Source organism: Eschscholzia californica, unplaced genomic scaffold (assembly GCF_041429995.1).
Source record: "Eschscholzia californica isolate CP2 unplaced genomic scaffold, dmEscCali1.0.p SCAF_1, whole genome shotgun sequence".
NCBI classification, from domain to species: domain Eukaryota; kingdom Viridiplantae; phylum Streptophyta; class Magnoliopsida; order Ranunculales; family Papaveraceae; genus Eschscholzia; species Eschscholzia californica.
The window spans coordinates 49,516,561-49,530,308 of NW_028238198.1; the positions used below are offsets into that span (position 1 = coordinate 49,516,561).

General features: G+C 35.0%; 1 protein-coding gene across 5 annotated transcripts in view; it reads left to right on the top strand.

The window, feature by feature from the left end:
* LOC147567354 (RAN GTPase-activating protein 1-like) overlaps positions 1-9,348 on the top strand; it is a 59,918-nt gene extending 50,570 nt beyond the window's left edge. Inside the window, exons 1-3 of one of the 5 annotated variants that reach the window (XM_086653981.1) lie at positions 6,231-6,335; positions 6,689-8,334; positions 8,430-8,623. In XM_086653981.1, the coding sequence (XP_086510107.1) occupies positions 6,695-8,314 (1,620 nt within the window). In that variant the 5' untranslated portion in view covers positions 6,231-6,335; positions 6,689-6,694 and the 3' untranslated portion in view covers positions 8,315-8,334; positions 8,430-8,623. Of the gene's footprint in view, positions 1-6,020; positions 6,336-6,688; positions 8,624-9,195 lie in introns of those variants that run through there. The other 4 variants (XM_086653983.1, XM_086653982.1, XM_086653980.1 and 1 more) reach the window with 4 other exon arrangements.
* The last annotated feature ends 4,400 nt before the right edge of the window (positions 9,349-13,748 follow it).

Here is a 13,748-nt window from a genome sequence, read left to right on the forward strand (position 1 = left end):
AGATCATCCTTAGTTATAGTTACTTGAACATGAATGTCATAGACAATCTCCCTGAGAGGTGCCATTGTTGAAGACTTAGCTTCGATAACCTATTTTGAGTAAGATTTTGGTGTTACTAACAGGGATGGACCTATTTTGAAGAAGAATTTATACAGTTCCTTTGACTCTCTCCATACAGTCTTGAGAGAGGTGTCAACTTTTTGGATTTTATACATTTCTTTTTAGCGTTGGTGGGTATATAGACCAAAATAATGTTCAAAAAAGGTTTATGATCCAATCTTCCCAAAATATGGATATTTAGTCCTTTTACATTATGGACATAAAAACCCTCACTTTCTGAACACATTACTGTTAATGTCCCACGCTCAAATTTCGCGTGGAGATTTATTAGCAAAAAATATGGAGATTTATTAGCAAAAAATGGACAGAAACAAATCATAATTTCTCTCTACTCTAAACAGATTTAGAAATCAAATTTTTTCTTTCCTATTATCCGAATCAATCAGAAATCAAAATCCTAACCAAAACGAAATGCCATCAATACGAATATTTTCCAAATCAATTTTCTCTTTCTTCTTTAAAGATTTGGAAACCAAATCAATTTTCTCTATCTTACTATGTAAAATTTTTTTTTCGATTCAAATCAATTTGATCTCACTTAACTTTCAAATTTGGAAAGAGTATATTTTTTTGGATCAATTTAACGTGATTAGGGGGTTAATATACAAAATATATATAGCACTTTCTCTCACTTAACTTTCAGATTTGGAAATACTATATTTGTATGGGAATATTAAAGCAACATTTGTGTTCGTTTTTACTCGTACATAAATACACATCGAAAACAAATTATGAAACAAATACGTAAATTATGTGTTATTTATGACGAGGAAACCATCATTTGTCAAGTATACAACGTAATTTATCAAATGTATGTGGGTCTTGTTCAATAAATTACACATAATTTCTTTTACATTACACATCGTTTACATTCTGTCACAAAAAAAAACGTACAAACTCTTCTCTGGTTCAAAAATGGTGCCCATCCATGTACTCTCCATTTGTAGTCTTGAGCAGGGCAAACAACAGTTACACTATGTTGTCGAAGAGAATATCCAAATGTTTTTGCATCACCAGGAAACAACTGACCAACTTCAGTAAATATTTATACCAGCCATCAGGTTTTAGTTTCGTTGACTTACTTTGATTTGATGATTCTCTTTAAAATTCCATCTGTTATATCAAATCTACACACATAAATACACATACATTAAACAAAAAAAATAATACATTGTACTATAAACTACATGTACAGCTCCGTAAATTATGTATAATGTTTGTCAAATTTTGACAATATTTGAAGGTTTTGAGTAGTTTGGTAAGCTTAACGAGGCTACTGTTTTGGGTGAAAAGTATGTAAATAAAGCATACATAATTTATGTGCACTTATACGATGTTTTAAAATTTATTATAGATTATATATAATGTATAACAAATTACGCGTATTTTACATTCTCTTATAAAAACATGGTTCAGAAGATGTTTAATGTACTAGAAAATATGAAAATTTACTGTAAATTACCTATATTGTAAATTTTGTTATGATAAACGTAAAGAATAACACCTGGTTCATAAAATTGTACGAAACCAAAGATCTGGTTCATTAATACATATACATTTAATAGAATAATAAATTTTTTTTACTATAAACGACGTGTATAGTTATGTAAATTATATATAATTTACGTCAAAGTACACGAGATTTTGTGTTGAAGCGAAGTTTTTTCAGCTTGAAATGAGTACTGTGTTAGTTTAATAGTACACGTAATTGTCAATAAATTACTCATAATTTATGGACATTAATATAATGTTTTGGATTTTCTTGATAAAGTATGGATAATTTGTTACAAAATACATATATTATGTTTTTTGTTATAAAAACATCATACGGAAGATGTTTCCGTAATTTACTATAAATTATGGGAAGTACTGTAAAGTACAGGTAATGTAAATTCTGTTATGAAGAACCGTCGGAAAACCGTTTGTTTCATATATTTGTATGGATAGAACAATGAGATCTGAAGAAAAAATGTGAAAAATCATTAAGCTTAAACTACTATCTAAAGAATGATGATATGATGATTGATTGAAAAAAATAACATACTCGATTTGAACTAATCAGATCTTTTAAACATCAAGATAAAAAACATTAATAAAAATTTAAGAGAGAAAATAAACATCAAACATTATAAATTAATGAAAAGTAAAGAAATCTTTGATACTTTCACTCAAAATCAGATATGATTAACTTTAGAGAGAGAGAATCTGTTACAATAACCTGAAACACAATATAAAATCTTATCAATGGAACGAAAAATTACTTTTGTAATGTGTTTTACCTGATAAAGGATGAAGAATATGATTTCAGCTGCTCTAATGAAGAAGAAACTAGATTTCTGAGATTAATGGATGATTACCAAACGATTCTAATTTAGAGAGAGAGAAAATTAGAAAGTTTCGGTTAATGAAGACCACAGTTACTTAGTTTGGGAACGTGATTGGAGAGAGAAATGTGGAGATAAAAATGGAAAAGATATTTGGTGAATTTGAAGATAAATGAGTTTTTATATTTAAGGAAGATTAGTTTAGATATTAAGATTTATTATGTATTCTAGGGATTTGTGTTTTCTCTCTAGATGTATACAAATGGACTAGATATCCATTAATATTAATATTTTGATTTTTAAACTCTTAATGAGATTAGGGAGGACTAAAACTACTATTATGGGCCGTTTTTTAGTCTATACACTCAAAAATTCTTTTTTTTAATTGTTAGGATTTTAATAAGATTGTTTTGTTTTGATATGATCTAATTGCTTAGTTTTTTTTGGTTGATTATGGAATCGAATGATCTCTTTCTGTTACACTGCAATTAATGTTAGGTCAAAATTGCATCTTTCCTGTAAAGATTATACAGTTTGTCCTTAAAATTAATACCAGATTTCCCGTGTTATTAGTTATGGAGGGATTTTAGTCGTAGACCTATATATAATGGTCATGAGTTCATATCGATAGGCAATCAGGGGTTTTTCCTGTTGTAGTTAGGTTTATTTTATTTTGTTTGTTGTAATTGTCTGGATTTCGATTAGATTTTTTTTATATGATGTAATTTGGATGTTATAAGTCAATCGTTTGGATTTTGGTTGCTGGGTTGACTATGGACTCAAATGATTTCTTTATGTTACTTTCGGATTGATGTTATGTTATGATTCAAATTCTTTGTAGGCGTCTCTAGAGGATCTTTACAATGGTAGTCTCTCTCCGAAAATGTCATCACTCCAATGGTAGTAGGTGAGTCTTTGGAAACATTGATTTGTTTTTGCCAATAGTGTTATTTTGGATCATTTTCTTCATAGTATCTTTCCGTCTTTAAGATTCTAATTATGAAGTTTGGACTGGTTGAAGTTTTATTGGCCTACTTTTGGTCCCTTTATGATCCAACAGACGCAACATCCTTGCAGTGAGTGCAAGGGAAGTAGGGAGATCATTAATGATAAACACCAATGCCCTTAAGGGGTTATACCATTCATTCCATAGAAGATAATGATGTCCGTCTTTGTGGGTGTTTGTATTTTGTTGTTAAAGTGCTATGTGTAGTCTTCAGCTTCTATTATTAAAGTTTGAGTCAGGTTACCGTACACAAAAAGCTCTTAATTCGGACTTTCTGAGTCAATTTAGTTCTACAATTGCATTTTAGATATGAAACTAGAAAAAAGAAACATACAACATTATCTTCTATGAATGTCGATTCTCGCAATGATCTGAACTTCTTTTTGTTTGTTCTAAACTTGAGACGATCATCAAGGAGGTAGTGTTTGTGTTGTCACAGAGGGGTCGCCCTAAGTTCAAAAGACAGGGTGAAGACATATTTGTCGAACACACATTGACTACGACTAAAGCCTTTTGGGAGTTTTAGTTTGTTTTGTCCCATTCAGGCGATAGGCAATCTACTCATCAAAGCTAACCATGGGGAAGTTGTGAAGCCTGGTAAGATGCAGTTCTTCATTGATATAAAGACCTAATAAACTGTGATCATGATATTTGTGTGATGGTATTGTTAAAATTAATAACAATATATATGTGTAGATTCATTCAAGGCGTTAAATGATGAGGAATATCGATGTACTGGAGTATGGAGGTCATTCATAATGGAAAAGCTATACTTACATTTCACTGTTAAGGTTCCTGACTCTTTAAACCTGGAGTAGTGCAAGGCACTGGGGCGTGTGTTTTTACTTGGGCAGTGACCGTAATGATACTATGATAGACATGGAGTTGGACGAATGGAAGGAAACAACAATGTTTCATGTGAACAATATTAGATTGTAAATTTAGCTTTTAAATGCATTCAAAAGAACTGTCTGTGCCCCATGGGCACGGGTTGCGCCCTCGTATAGATATATATATATATATATATATATATAATATAATAAAATAGAAGGAAAAATGATGACTGGGACAAACATCATTTTTTAATTAATTATATTGTCTAGAAACCCTTTCAAATTTAAAATATAATTAGCAAAACTACCAATCAAATTACAAAAGAGTCGACATATAATTAGCAATGAATTATTAAAACGGAAAGAAGTTAACCGATAAAATACCAAGAAAAGTAATAACTCATGGGGATTGGAATATTTATTTGTTGTATTTGATAATCTATACTGGTGACTGTAACGAGTATACAAACCTAGATTGATTAGTGAGATAAATTAATAGACCCATGTTTCAAAAGGTCGAATTACAGATTAAACATTAGAAATAAAATAACTTATTTGAAGAAAAAAATAATCGTGTCCTCAGGAAAAAACTAATTTAAGGAAAAAGGAAACAAAAGATATTTCAAGGGTTAAAAAAAGAAATTAAAATCTCTCAATAAAATAATATGGAATAAAAAACATGGAAAGTCGGGATATAACCTAAAACAATATTATGGGGTGACTCTAGAAGCACTGGGTTGGAATTTCGTCACATTTGATTAATACAACTGTCCGTGCCTTGGGACACGGGATATAACCTAATTTTTATAAAAGAATAATTATTTAATTTAAAGATAACTGAAAACTTATTTTAATCTAAATATTAAAATGATGAGTTGGATAATTAAATATATCTTACTTGAAATATTTATATTTAACTATCACCACATCGTCTTACAGATTTAAATTGAGTTTTGGATTGTAGTATTTTCTTAAGAAATAATTTTAGAAATTTTATGTGACATTCAGAGTTTATACAATTATGTGTTGCATGTGTTTTGTTCAATTGGTGTAGATAATCAAGCTTTGATTGATTGTTCATACTTGTATGATGGGGATTAGGGTTGTGGTGTTTTATATTTATATTTCTAGTGAGTGTGTGTTGCCTGGAAGTGTCCTACCATATCATTGCTCTAAGTTTTCCAACACTACTGCGTAGTTCGTTTTTTTACTGTTTTTCTCCATCTCGCTACAATTTCATCTTCTTCCTCATTTTCTCCATTAAAGTGCACTATCACTTGTCTAGGAAATGTTCTTATGCACTTTGGATATACATGTCTAGATCTTTTGCTGATTCGTAGTATGTCACTGATCTCATAGAATCACGAGTAGGAAAAGACCCACAGACATGTCTCACGTTTGAGTCCATGGATTCTTCTCTTTTTTCCTACTACTTTTTTGCCATCGAAGTGGAATATCATTTTTTTTACAAATATATATATATATATTCTATGCACTTTGGTCTTAAATTTCAATTAGTAATTCTTAATATTTTGTTGATTTGTAGTAACTTTATGGTCACATGTCGATGATCTTTTGCTAAGGCCTACATAAAAGTTTGTTGATATGCACTCACTTGTTTTGCTAATACACGCATAAATCCGAAGTAGGAAATGACTTTACCAAACATTACGTGAAATCAAAAGTTTGTTGATGACTTGCACTCACTTAAACGACGTCTAGCCCTTAGGCACTGCCAGGTTCTGAAAGGGGCCGGCCGCGTTCTTTGGAGGCGAGTTCCCCTGGTTTCTGCGGTTGGCGAATTGGCTCGCCTAAGTAAGCGGCGTCGCCTGCCGAAGGGAACTCCAAGGAGATGAGAACGGACGATAGGGGCGCCTTCGGAGAAAATGAGAATTTAGGGTCCAAGCCCACTCAAATATAGAAATCAAACTCCCTCTCATCATTTTTGCCCTAATCGTTGAAAGAGAATAGAGAGAGAGAGAGAGATTCTTGTTCGACTACTTGTTCTTCTCCAACGATCCAAGCTCTCAAATCAGTTCTTCAACTTCAAAGGTAATTGTTGTTTTTCGTTTTCTTCATCTTCTATTTCTTCTTGACTGTTCACGTTCCACTGTGCACTCAAACTACACCTCAAGGAAAATGATCCGCTGAAACATTGCATATTTAATGATAGATTCTGCTTAAATCATTACTAGTATCCAGATCAAATTTATTGAGATCGTGATGACAAGAGTTTCATTTGGAGTATTTTCACAAGTAAAGTAGACAATGAAATAAACTAGAAAGCAAAAATGTACTCAACTTAAGTAGTTCTTGTCTTCTTGAATCTTGATTGAGATAATATACAAGGGTGATGCTTGTTTGATCGTTGGCATTTATCGTTGTTTTTCGTATCCCGTTTTCAGGTGAACATGGAGAAAGAACCCCAGAATTTTGAGCAACGTTCATTTTCAATTAAATTATGGCCACCTAGCCAGAGTACAAGGTTGATGCTTGTTGATCGAATGACCAAAAACTTGTCTACCCCATCCATTTTTTCCCGTAAATATGGCCTCTTGAGCAGTGAGGAAGCTGAGGAAAATGCTAAGGAAATTGAAGATGCGGCTTTTGCTACTGCAAATGAGCACCATGAGAGGGAGCCTGATGGTGATGGGAGTTCAGCAGTACAGCTATATGCGAAGGAATCGAGTAAGCTTATGCTCGAAGTTCTCAAAAGAGGGTCCAGGTCCAAAGAAGATGGTGAAGCTCCTAAATCTGAAAATGTTCTTGCTAATCGTGAAACATTTTTTGATATATCTGGAGGTCGTCGAGCCTTTATTGATGCTGATGAGGCAGAGGAACTTTTAAGCCCGTTAGCTAAGTCTGGAAACGCATACACCAAGATATGTTTCAGTAACAGAAGTTTTGGAGTTGGGGCAGCTCGTGTTGTGGAACCCATCTTGGTATCTTTGAAAGATCAGCTGACAGAAGTTGATCTTTCTGATTTTGTTGCTGGAAGGCCAGAGGAAGAAGCTCTCGAGGTTATGAACATATTTTCTGCGGCTTTAGAAGGATGTGTTTTGAAGACTTTGAATCTCTCTAACAATGCCTTGGGTGAGAAAGGTATACGGGCATTTGGGTCATTATTAAAGTCTCAGAGTAGCTTAGAAGAGCTCTATTTGATGAATGATGGTATATCCGAGGAAGCTGCCCAAGCTGTATGTGAATTAATTCCTTCCACAGAAAAGCTCAAGATCCTTCATTTCCATAATAATATGACAGGTGATGAGGGTGCCATTTATATTGCCAAGGTTGTTAAGGGTTCGCCTTTGTTGGAAGATTTCAGGTGTTCATCAACAAGGGTAGATTCTGAAGGGGGCATTGCCTTAGCAGAAGCACTAGCTACATGTCCGAATCTGAAAAAACTTGATTTGAGGGATAACATGTTTGGCGTGGAAGCTGGTATTTCTCTATCTAAAACCCTTTCGTCTCATCCTGGTCTAACTGAAATCTATCTGAGTTACCTTAATCTCGAAGATGAAGGAGCAATTGCTCTTGCCAATGCTCTCAAGGAACATGCACCATCACTTGTAGTTCTTGACATGGCTGGAAATGATATCAGTGCTTTAGCCGCTCCTGCTTTAGCTTCTTGTGTAGCAACCAAACAGTCCCTTACCAAACTAAACTTATCCGAAAATGAACTCAAGGACAACGGTGCTATTCTGATTGCCAAAGCACTAGAAGGTCACACCCAATTGCAGGAACTTGATTTAAGCACAAATGCCATCAGAAGGGCTGGGGCAAGAGTTTTAGCACAGACAGTAGTTCATAAGCCAGAATTTAAACTACTCAATATCGATGGAAATTACATATCTGATGAAGGAATAGACGAGGTGAAAGAGATATTCAAGAAATCACTTGATATGCTTGGCCCATTCGATGAGAACGACCCAGAAGGAGAAGATGATGAGGAGTCTAACGAGGAAGGTGACGAGAACGAAGATGAATTAGGTTCGAAGTTGAAGAAACTTGAAGTCAGCGAAGATCACTAGAAAATGATAACATAAATCAGGTACATTTATGTTCTTTTGTATTCTCTCTGCCAAACCCTAACCTCTGAAAAGTTGGAAGCAATTAAACGAATATTGTTTTGTATGTTCATGGCAGAAACCAGAGCGACCCATTTTTGCGTCCTACTTGTTCGCCAGACCAGATATTATTAGACTCTTTATTATTTAGGATTGATGGTATTAGCAGTTAGGAAGAACCTTGGTGTACTCTTTTAGTTTTAATGAAATGTACTACTAGGTACTGTATGGCAATGCCTTTGTGAAAGTTAGATTTGTTTCGGTTTTATTTCATCACTTCTTCAGTTTTTTATATTCTATGATTATCGATGAAGTCATATTTATTTAACATCCTAACAAGGACGACTTCTCGTGGAGGAAATATGAGTTCAGGAAGCAATGACCCCTTTTTTTATGTTCTGTGATTAACGATGAAGTTTCATTTTCAAATCAAAATCCCCGCATACTTTTTTTTTTTTTAACAGAGTAACAAACAATGTGATAAGCTTGGGGAGAAGGGCAGTGGATAGACCAATTTGAGGATCACTTTCTATATACAAAATAGAGAAGTGTTAGGGGCACAACCAGTTTTACAATGGGTGTACTGTATACACAGTTTAAAGATAGAATTAGGTCTCTCATTTGAACCCTTTCTCCTCGAGGCCTCAACAATGTTCTTCCACACACTCATAGACATAATTCTTTTCTTCTCCAACTACGATTCACATTACTCCCCTCTTTCTAACTATTTCTTCTTGAACTCTCTGCTCTCTGTTTCTATCTCTCTCAAACTCAGCTTTCTCTAATGGCAGCTCTGGCTCTAACCTTCTCTAACTTTATTGATGCAACAATCTTTTGGTGAACAGTTGCCCGGAAGTTCTGTCTCTTTGTTGTCTGTTTGTCTTCTACTTTAGTTTGGTGTTTGCGCTTAACAAAGATGTTATGACGAAGAACAAGCAAATCATGGAAAACAATTATGGAAGTAAATAATCACACAAACGCAAGAGATTTACGTGGTACGGCCTGTGAGAATCATTCAACAATGAAGCAATGCTTTTCACTATGAAAAAGAATTAAATTACATGTATTCAAGGAGTTTTAGTACTTGTAGCTTACTAAAACCTTAATAATACTGAGACGCTTATAACATTCTCTCTTTAAAACTGAAAATAAGATATTTCATTTACATCAATAACAATCCCTTAAAAGATCAAGGCCAAATAATTAAACTGAACGGGCAAAATTGGGGGTCGGGGTAGCCTTAAATCGATTTTTTGAATTGCAAAATTGACATATACATCGACACATGTTCAAGGTACTACTAACAATTCTCCACCTTAACTTGAGCAGACCGCAACTCTTCATCAAAATCAACACCTTATCGTCTTCTTTGCCATTGCCTTCCACTGAATTCCACTGAAAAGGCCTGTAACATTTGTAGATTCTAGTCAAGTGTAAACAATGCTTAAACATGAAATTAGTAACTACCTTGATAATATACCAGCAAGATTTTATAATCTACTGATATCTTCTTCAATGTTTCTAACCTTCTTCAATCACATCCCTCGTAAAATACTACATGACATCTATATGTTTAGTTTTCTCGTGATACATTTGATTTTTGGTAAAATGAATTGAACTCCGGTTATTGCAGAAGATATTGATCGCATCCTACTTCGAACTCAAATTAAAAACTGAACCGCTTATCCATTGGTTCATTCACTGCCTCTGTTGTTTCCATGCACTCCCCTCAGTTGTAGATAATGCAACTAGCAACTGCAGTATTTCTCTCTAGTTTATGTCACTTCCACGAAGAGTGAATCTATAGCCTATTAATGATCTATTTTTGTCAAGATCTCCCAAAAATTTGAATCCGCATATCCGACTACTGATCCAGAAATATAGCGACTTACATTATAAACCAAAACAACATCTGCAACACAACTTAGAATTGAATATCATTGTGTACATTTCATAGCCTGTCAATGACCTATCCTAAATCTACCATGTAGTTGTTAGCTAGACGAACATCATATGAAATATTCAACCTCGTAGGAACCATATCATTGATGTTACCAACTGCATTAGCAGTAGCAAAATTTTCCCTCTGTGTCTCTATACTCAAAATTTTCTTTGATGCACCAAAGTCTCTCATCTGAAATTCACCACTTAAATGACTCTTCAACTTCTAAAGACCAAGAGCTCCAATCGTCGCTCCTCTACTTGGGACACCGAACGGTGTATTTAATCTCCCTCCTTGAAAGCTTGCTAGCGCTCCAATGGTGGTTTGATAATAAGAAGACCTTCTTCTTGCTTGACTAGAAGATAGCTTGGGAATTAGCTCACTTTCTCCTCTCTACTTGATGTGGTAGAGTAAGAAAGCTTAAGGAGAAATTTCACACCTTATTCTCTGCCCTAAGAGTGTTTATATAGAATCCTAATGAGAATCCACCTCTTTTTAGGTTTCCTAAAACACTATTTAGAATAAGATTTAGGGAAATTATCGAAAATAGCAACTAGTTGATATTTTCTCAATTCCCTAAGGAGATGACGTCCAAACCCAGCCAAAATTGGCAAATTTAATGTTCATAACATAAGGAAACGTCCCTCCAAAAATCAGCCCAATCTGAGCCCTAAAAGTGTCCGAATCGGTTTAGGCCCAAAACCCTTATTTCGGCCTTTTTTTTGCTATCTTTTGCCCAAATTATATTTAGGCATGTGAGATATGTTTATGGGACATTCCAAATGTTATATCACACTCTCACTAGTCATATCATCCGATTAAATACCCATTCTTATGTGTAACCCGATGTAGGATCCGATCGAAGTTAGTCGCGAATTACTTCGTAATTCGACGATCGTAGTTGCTTCCTAGCATAAACTCTATGACCCCTAAATCAATCGGACTTGATGATCTTCTTCATCAGTTGTCCTAGCCGACAAATTGCTCGCATTGCGATCTTGGTCGAAGGACATCTCCTTCAACTCCTTTAGACTTCTACTTGGACTTAGACCAAGTGCAATGCTCGATTCCCGTGTCAATTCGGACTTGATACGTCATGTCATTCAGACTTTCTTGATATCCGAGTACAACTGTAAAAGATAAACGATTAACTTTTAATCCGTTTGAGCGCAACCACGCATTTTTCAGTTGCTAACTCATCAAGTGGCCTTGAGACACTTTCAACCTCATGTCATTAGGATGACACAATCCATTCTTGCGCTCCCACTTAACTTCATGTCTATCCTGTCCTTCCCAGTATCTTCCTTTATAACCTCCTTTTACGGCGCGGCGTTTAACGGAATGAAAGTCGGACATTCCTTACATAAGATGAGTGGAACACTCATGTTTTGAGGAATCTCTCTAATCTTGTCTTTATGAGAAGAGTTTGACGTTTCATCACGAGTGATGTACTTTCTCATTTGAGGGTTATCCAGTGTATAAACCTTTTACACACCAACGTAGTCGAATTGAATACACTATTCCTATAGCCCATGAAACTGCGCTATCTCTTCGACTCCCGTGCTAGTCTTCATTAGTCGTTTGTTGTCCAAGCAACGACCTGGACTAGGGAGATGATAATAAATATTCCAAGTTCACTTAATAGGTTTCATTCATCAGATCACGTATCTGACAAACTTATTTGGAATGATTCATTATCTGTGGAATGTCGTTTAAATACTAAACCAAATTTAGACGACTGTGAAATAACTCTATTATTTCCGATAACGAGAGTTGTAAATCTGAGCCTCTTTCGTAAAACTCCTTTTACCCACTCAGTTTTACTTGTCGAGGTTTATTTAAGATATACCTCATGCCTCAGTTTTGCAATGTGTGACATTTTCAACTTTTCTTTTTCACTTTGCACTAATAACTCATCATAATTACTTCCCAAGCTCTTTAGGATGTTCTTTAGTTGTGGTTCAGATTATCTTATTTGAATTCGGATGACACGGTCTCATGATACTCCCTAGGGGTGAGCAACGGTCGGTTTTTTTCGGTTTTGGCTCGAGCCGAAGCCGAACCAATAAGTGACGGCTTGACTAAATCGTCGGCCGAAGTCGAGCCGATCATTCGGCCGGCCGACATGGTTCGACTCGGTTTGATTCGGCTCGGTTGAGTTCGATTGATCGGTTTAACCGATCACAATTTAGAAAAAATTGTAAACTAATGTCATTCATTTCATTGCATACACCGAAAATAAAAATTAAGAACTCATCATACTTTTCCACCGTTACATATGCTGAAAATAAAAATTAAAAATTTATCGTACTTTTCCACGATTACAAAAATAAATAAATAAATAAATAGAAGTACGAATACAAAATCTATAATTTTAAGTTATTAACTAAGAATAGGCTGTGGTAAACAGAAAATCAGTGAAGACTTACCTTTAAAACCTTTCAATCAAGTTGAATAAGTGGTTGATAAAGCCGACAACAACAACTAGGGAGGAGGACAGATAGTAGTATGCAAGATTCGATTAGGGGTTTTCTAATTTTTTTACTTTTTAGTTTAGCACTTTCTAACTTTACAAAATTATTATTTCATTTTTCCTTAGGGTTCGGTCGGTTCGGTTTGGGCGGTTTCTAGAAACTCAAGTCGAGGCCAAACCAAGCCGAATTTGGGTTGTTCGGTTTTTCGGCCGAACCGAGTCGAACGGTGATCGGTTCGGCCCAAAAATCGGTCGGTGCGGTTCGACTTGGTTTGGTTCGGTCTTTGCTCACCCCTAATACTCCCAGTATTCGAGATCTCTCAGATAAATGCTAATCATGTCCAACATGACCGATCTTATGCTCGAGGAATAAACATCTTTCTCATGCGTGCTTGCTGATCAGGTCCTACCAGTGGACCATGAACTTGAGTTCTAATATGGATAGACAGTTATAATCTATGGTTAATAGGTCGTTGGCTCGACATGGTGCTCGATGCAAATGCGAGTTCTTTATTATGGACCACTTACTTCCAGTTTGAGAAGTAACTTACCAACTAAAGTTGGCACGCCTCCTACATAATTGTGATGTGCGATTATCGATAGATGGCGTAGTTTATTAAAAAATATTAATTCAATGCAGGCACGGGTGAAAAGTGAAGCTATCACGTGAACCTTAAAATTGGTTGTAACCCATTAAAAGGGGAAGTTGTAATGTATAATTATCTCCAAACGTGGTTGACTTTTTGTTGGCCAAAAAGTGGTAATATTATTAGACCATGTTATTGTCTTTCTTATGTTCGATACTATGTTTTGTTTTTGGATTGATCTATTTAGACCTTAGGTATTTGAAAATCTACTAGTTGGGTTATGACATTGTCCACTATTTTTCAAGTGAGAGAGACCCGGGATTGACACCAGTTTGATCTTAGTTCATCTCAGACCTTCGTTCGTAGTTTTCCCTTTCGAAATTAGGTAGTTGTTTG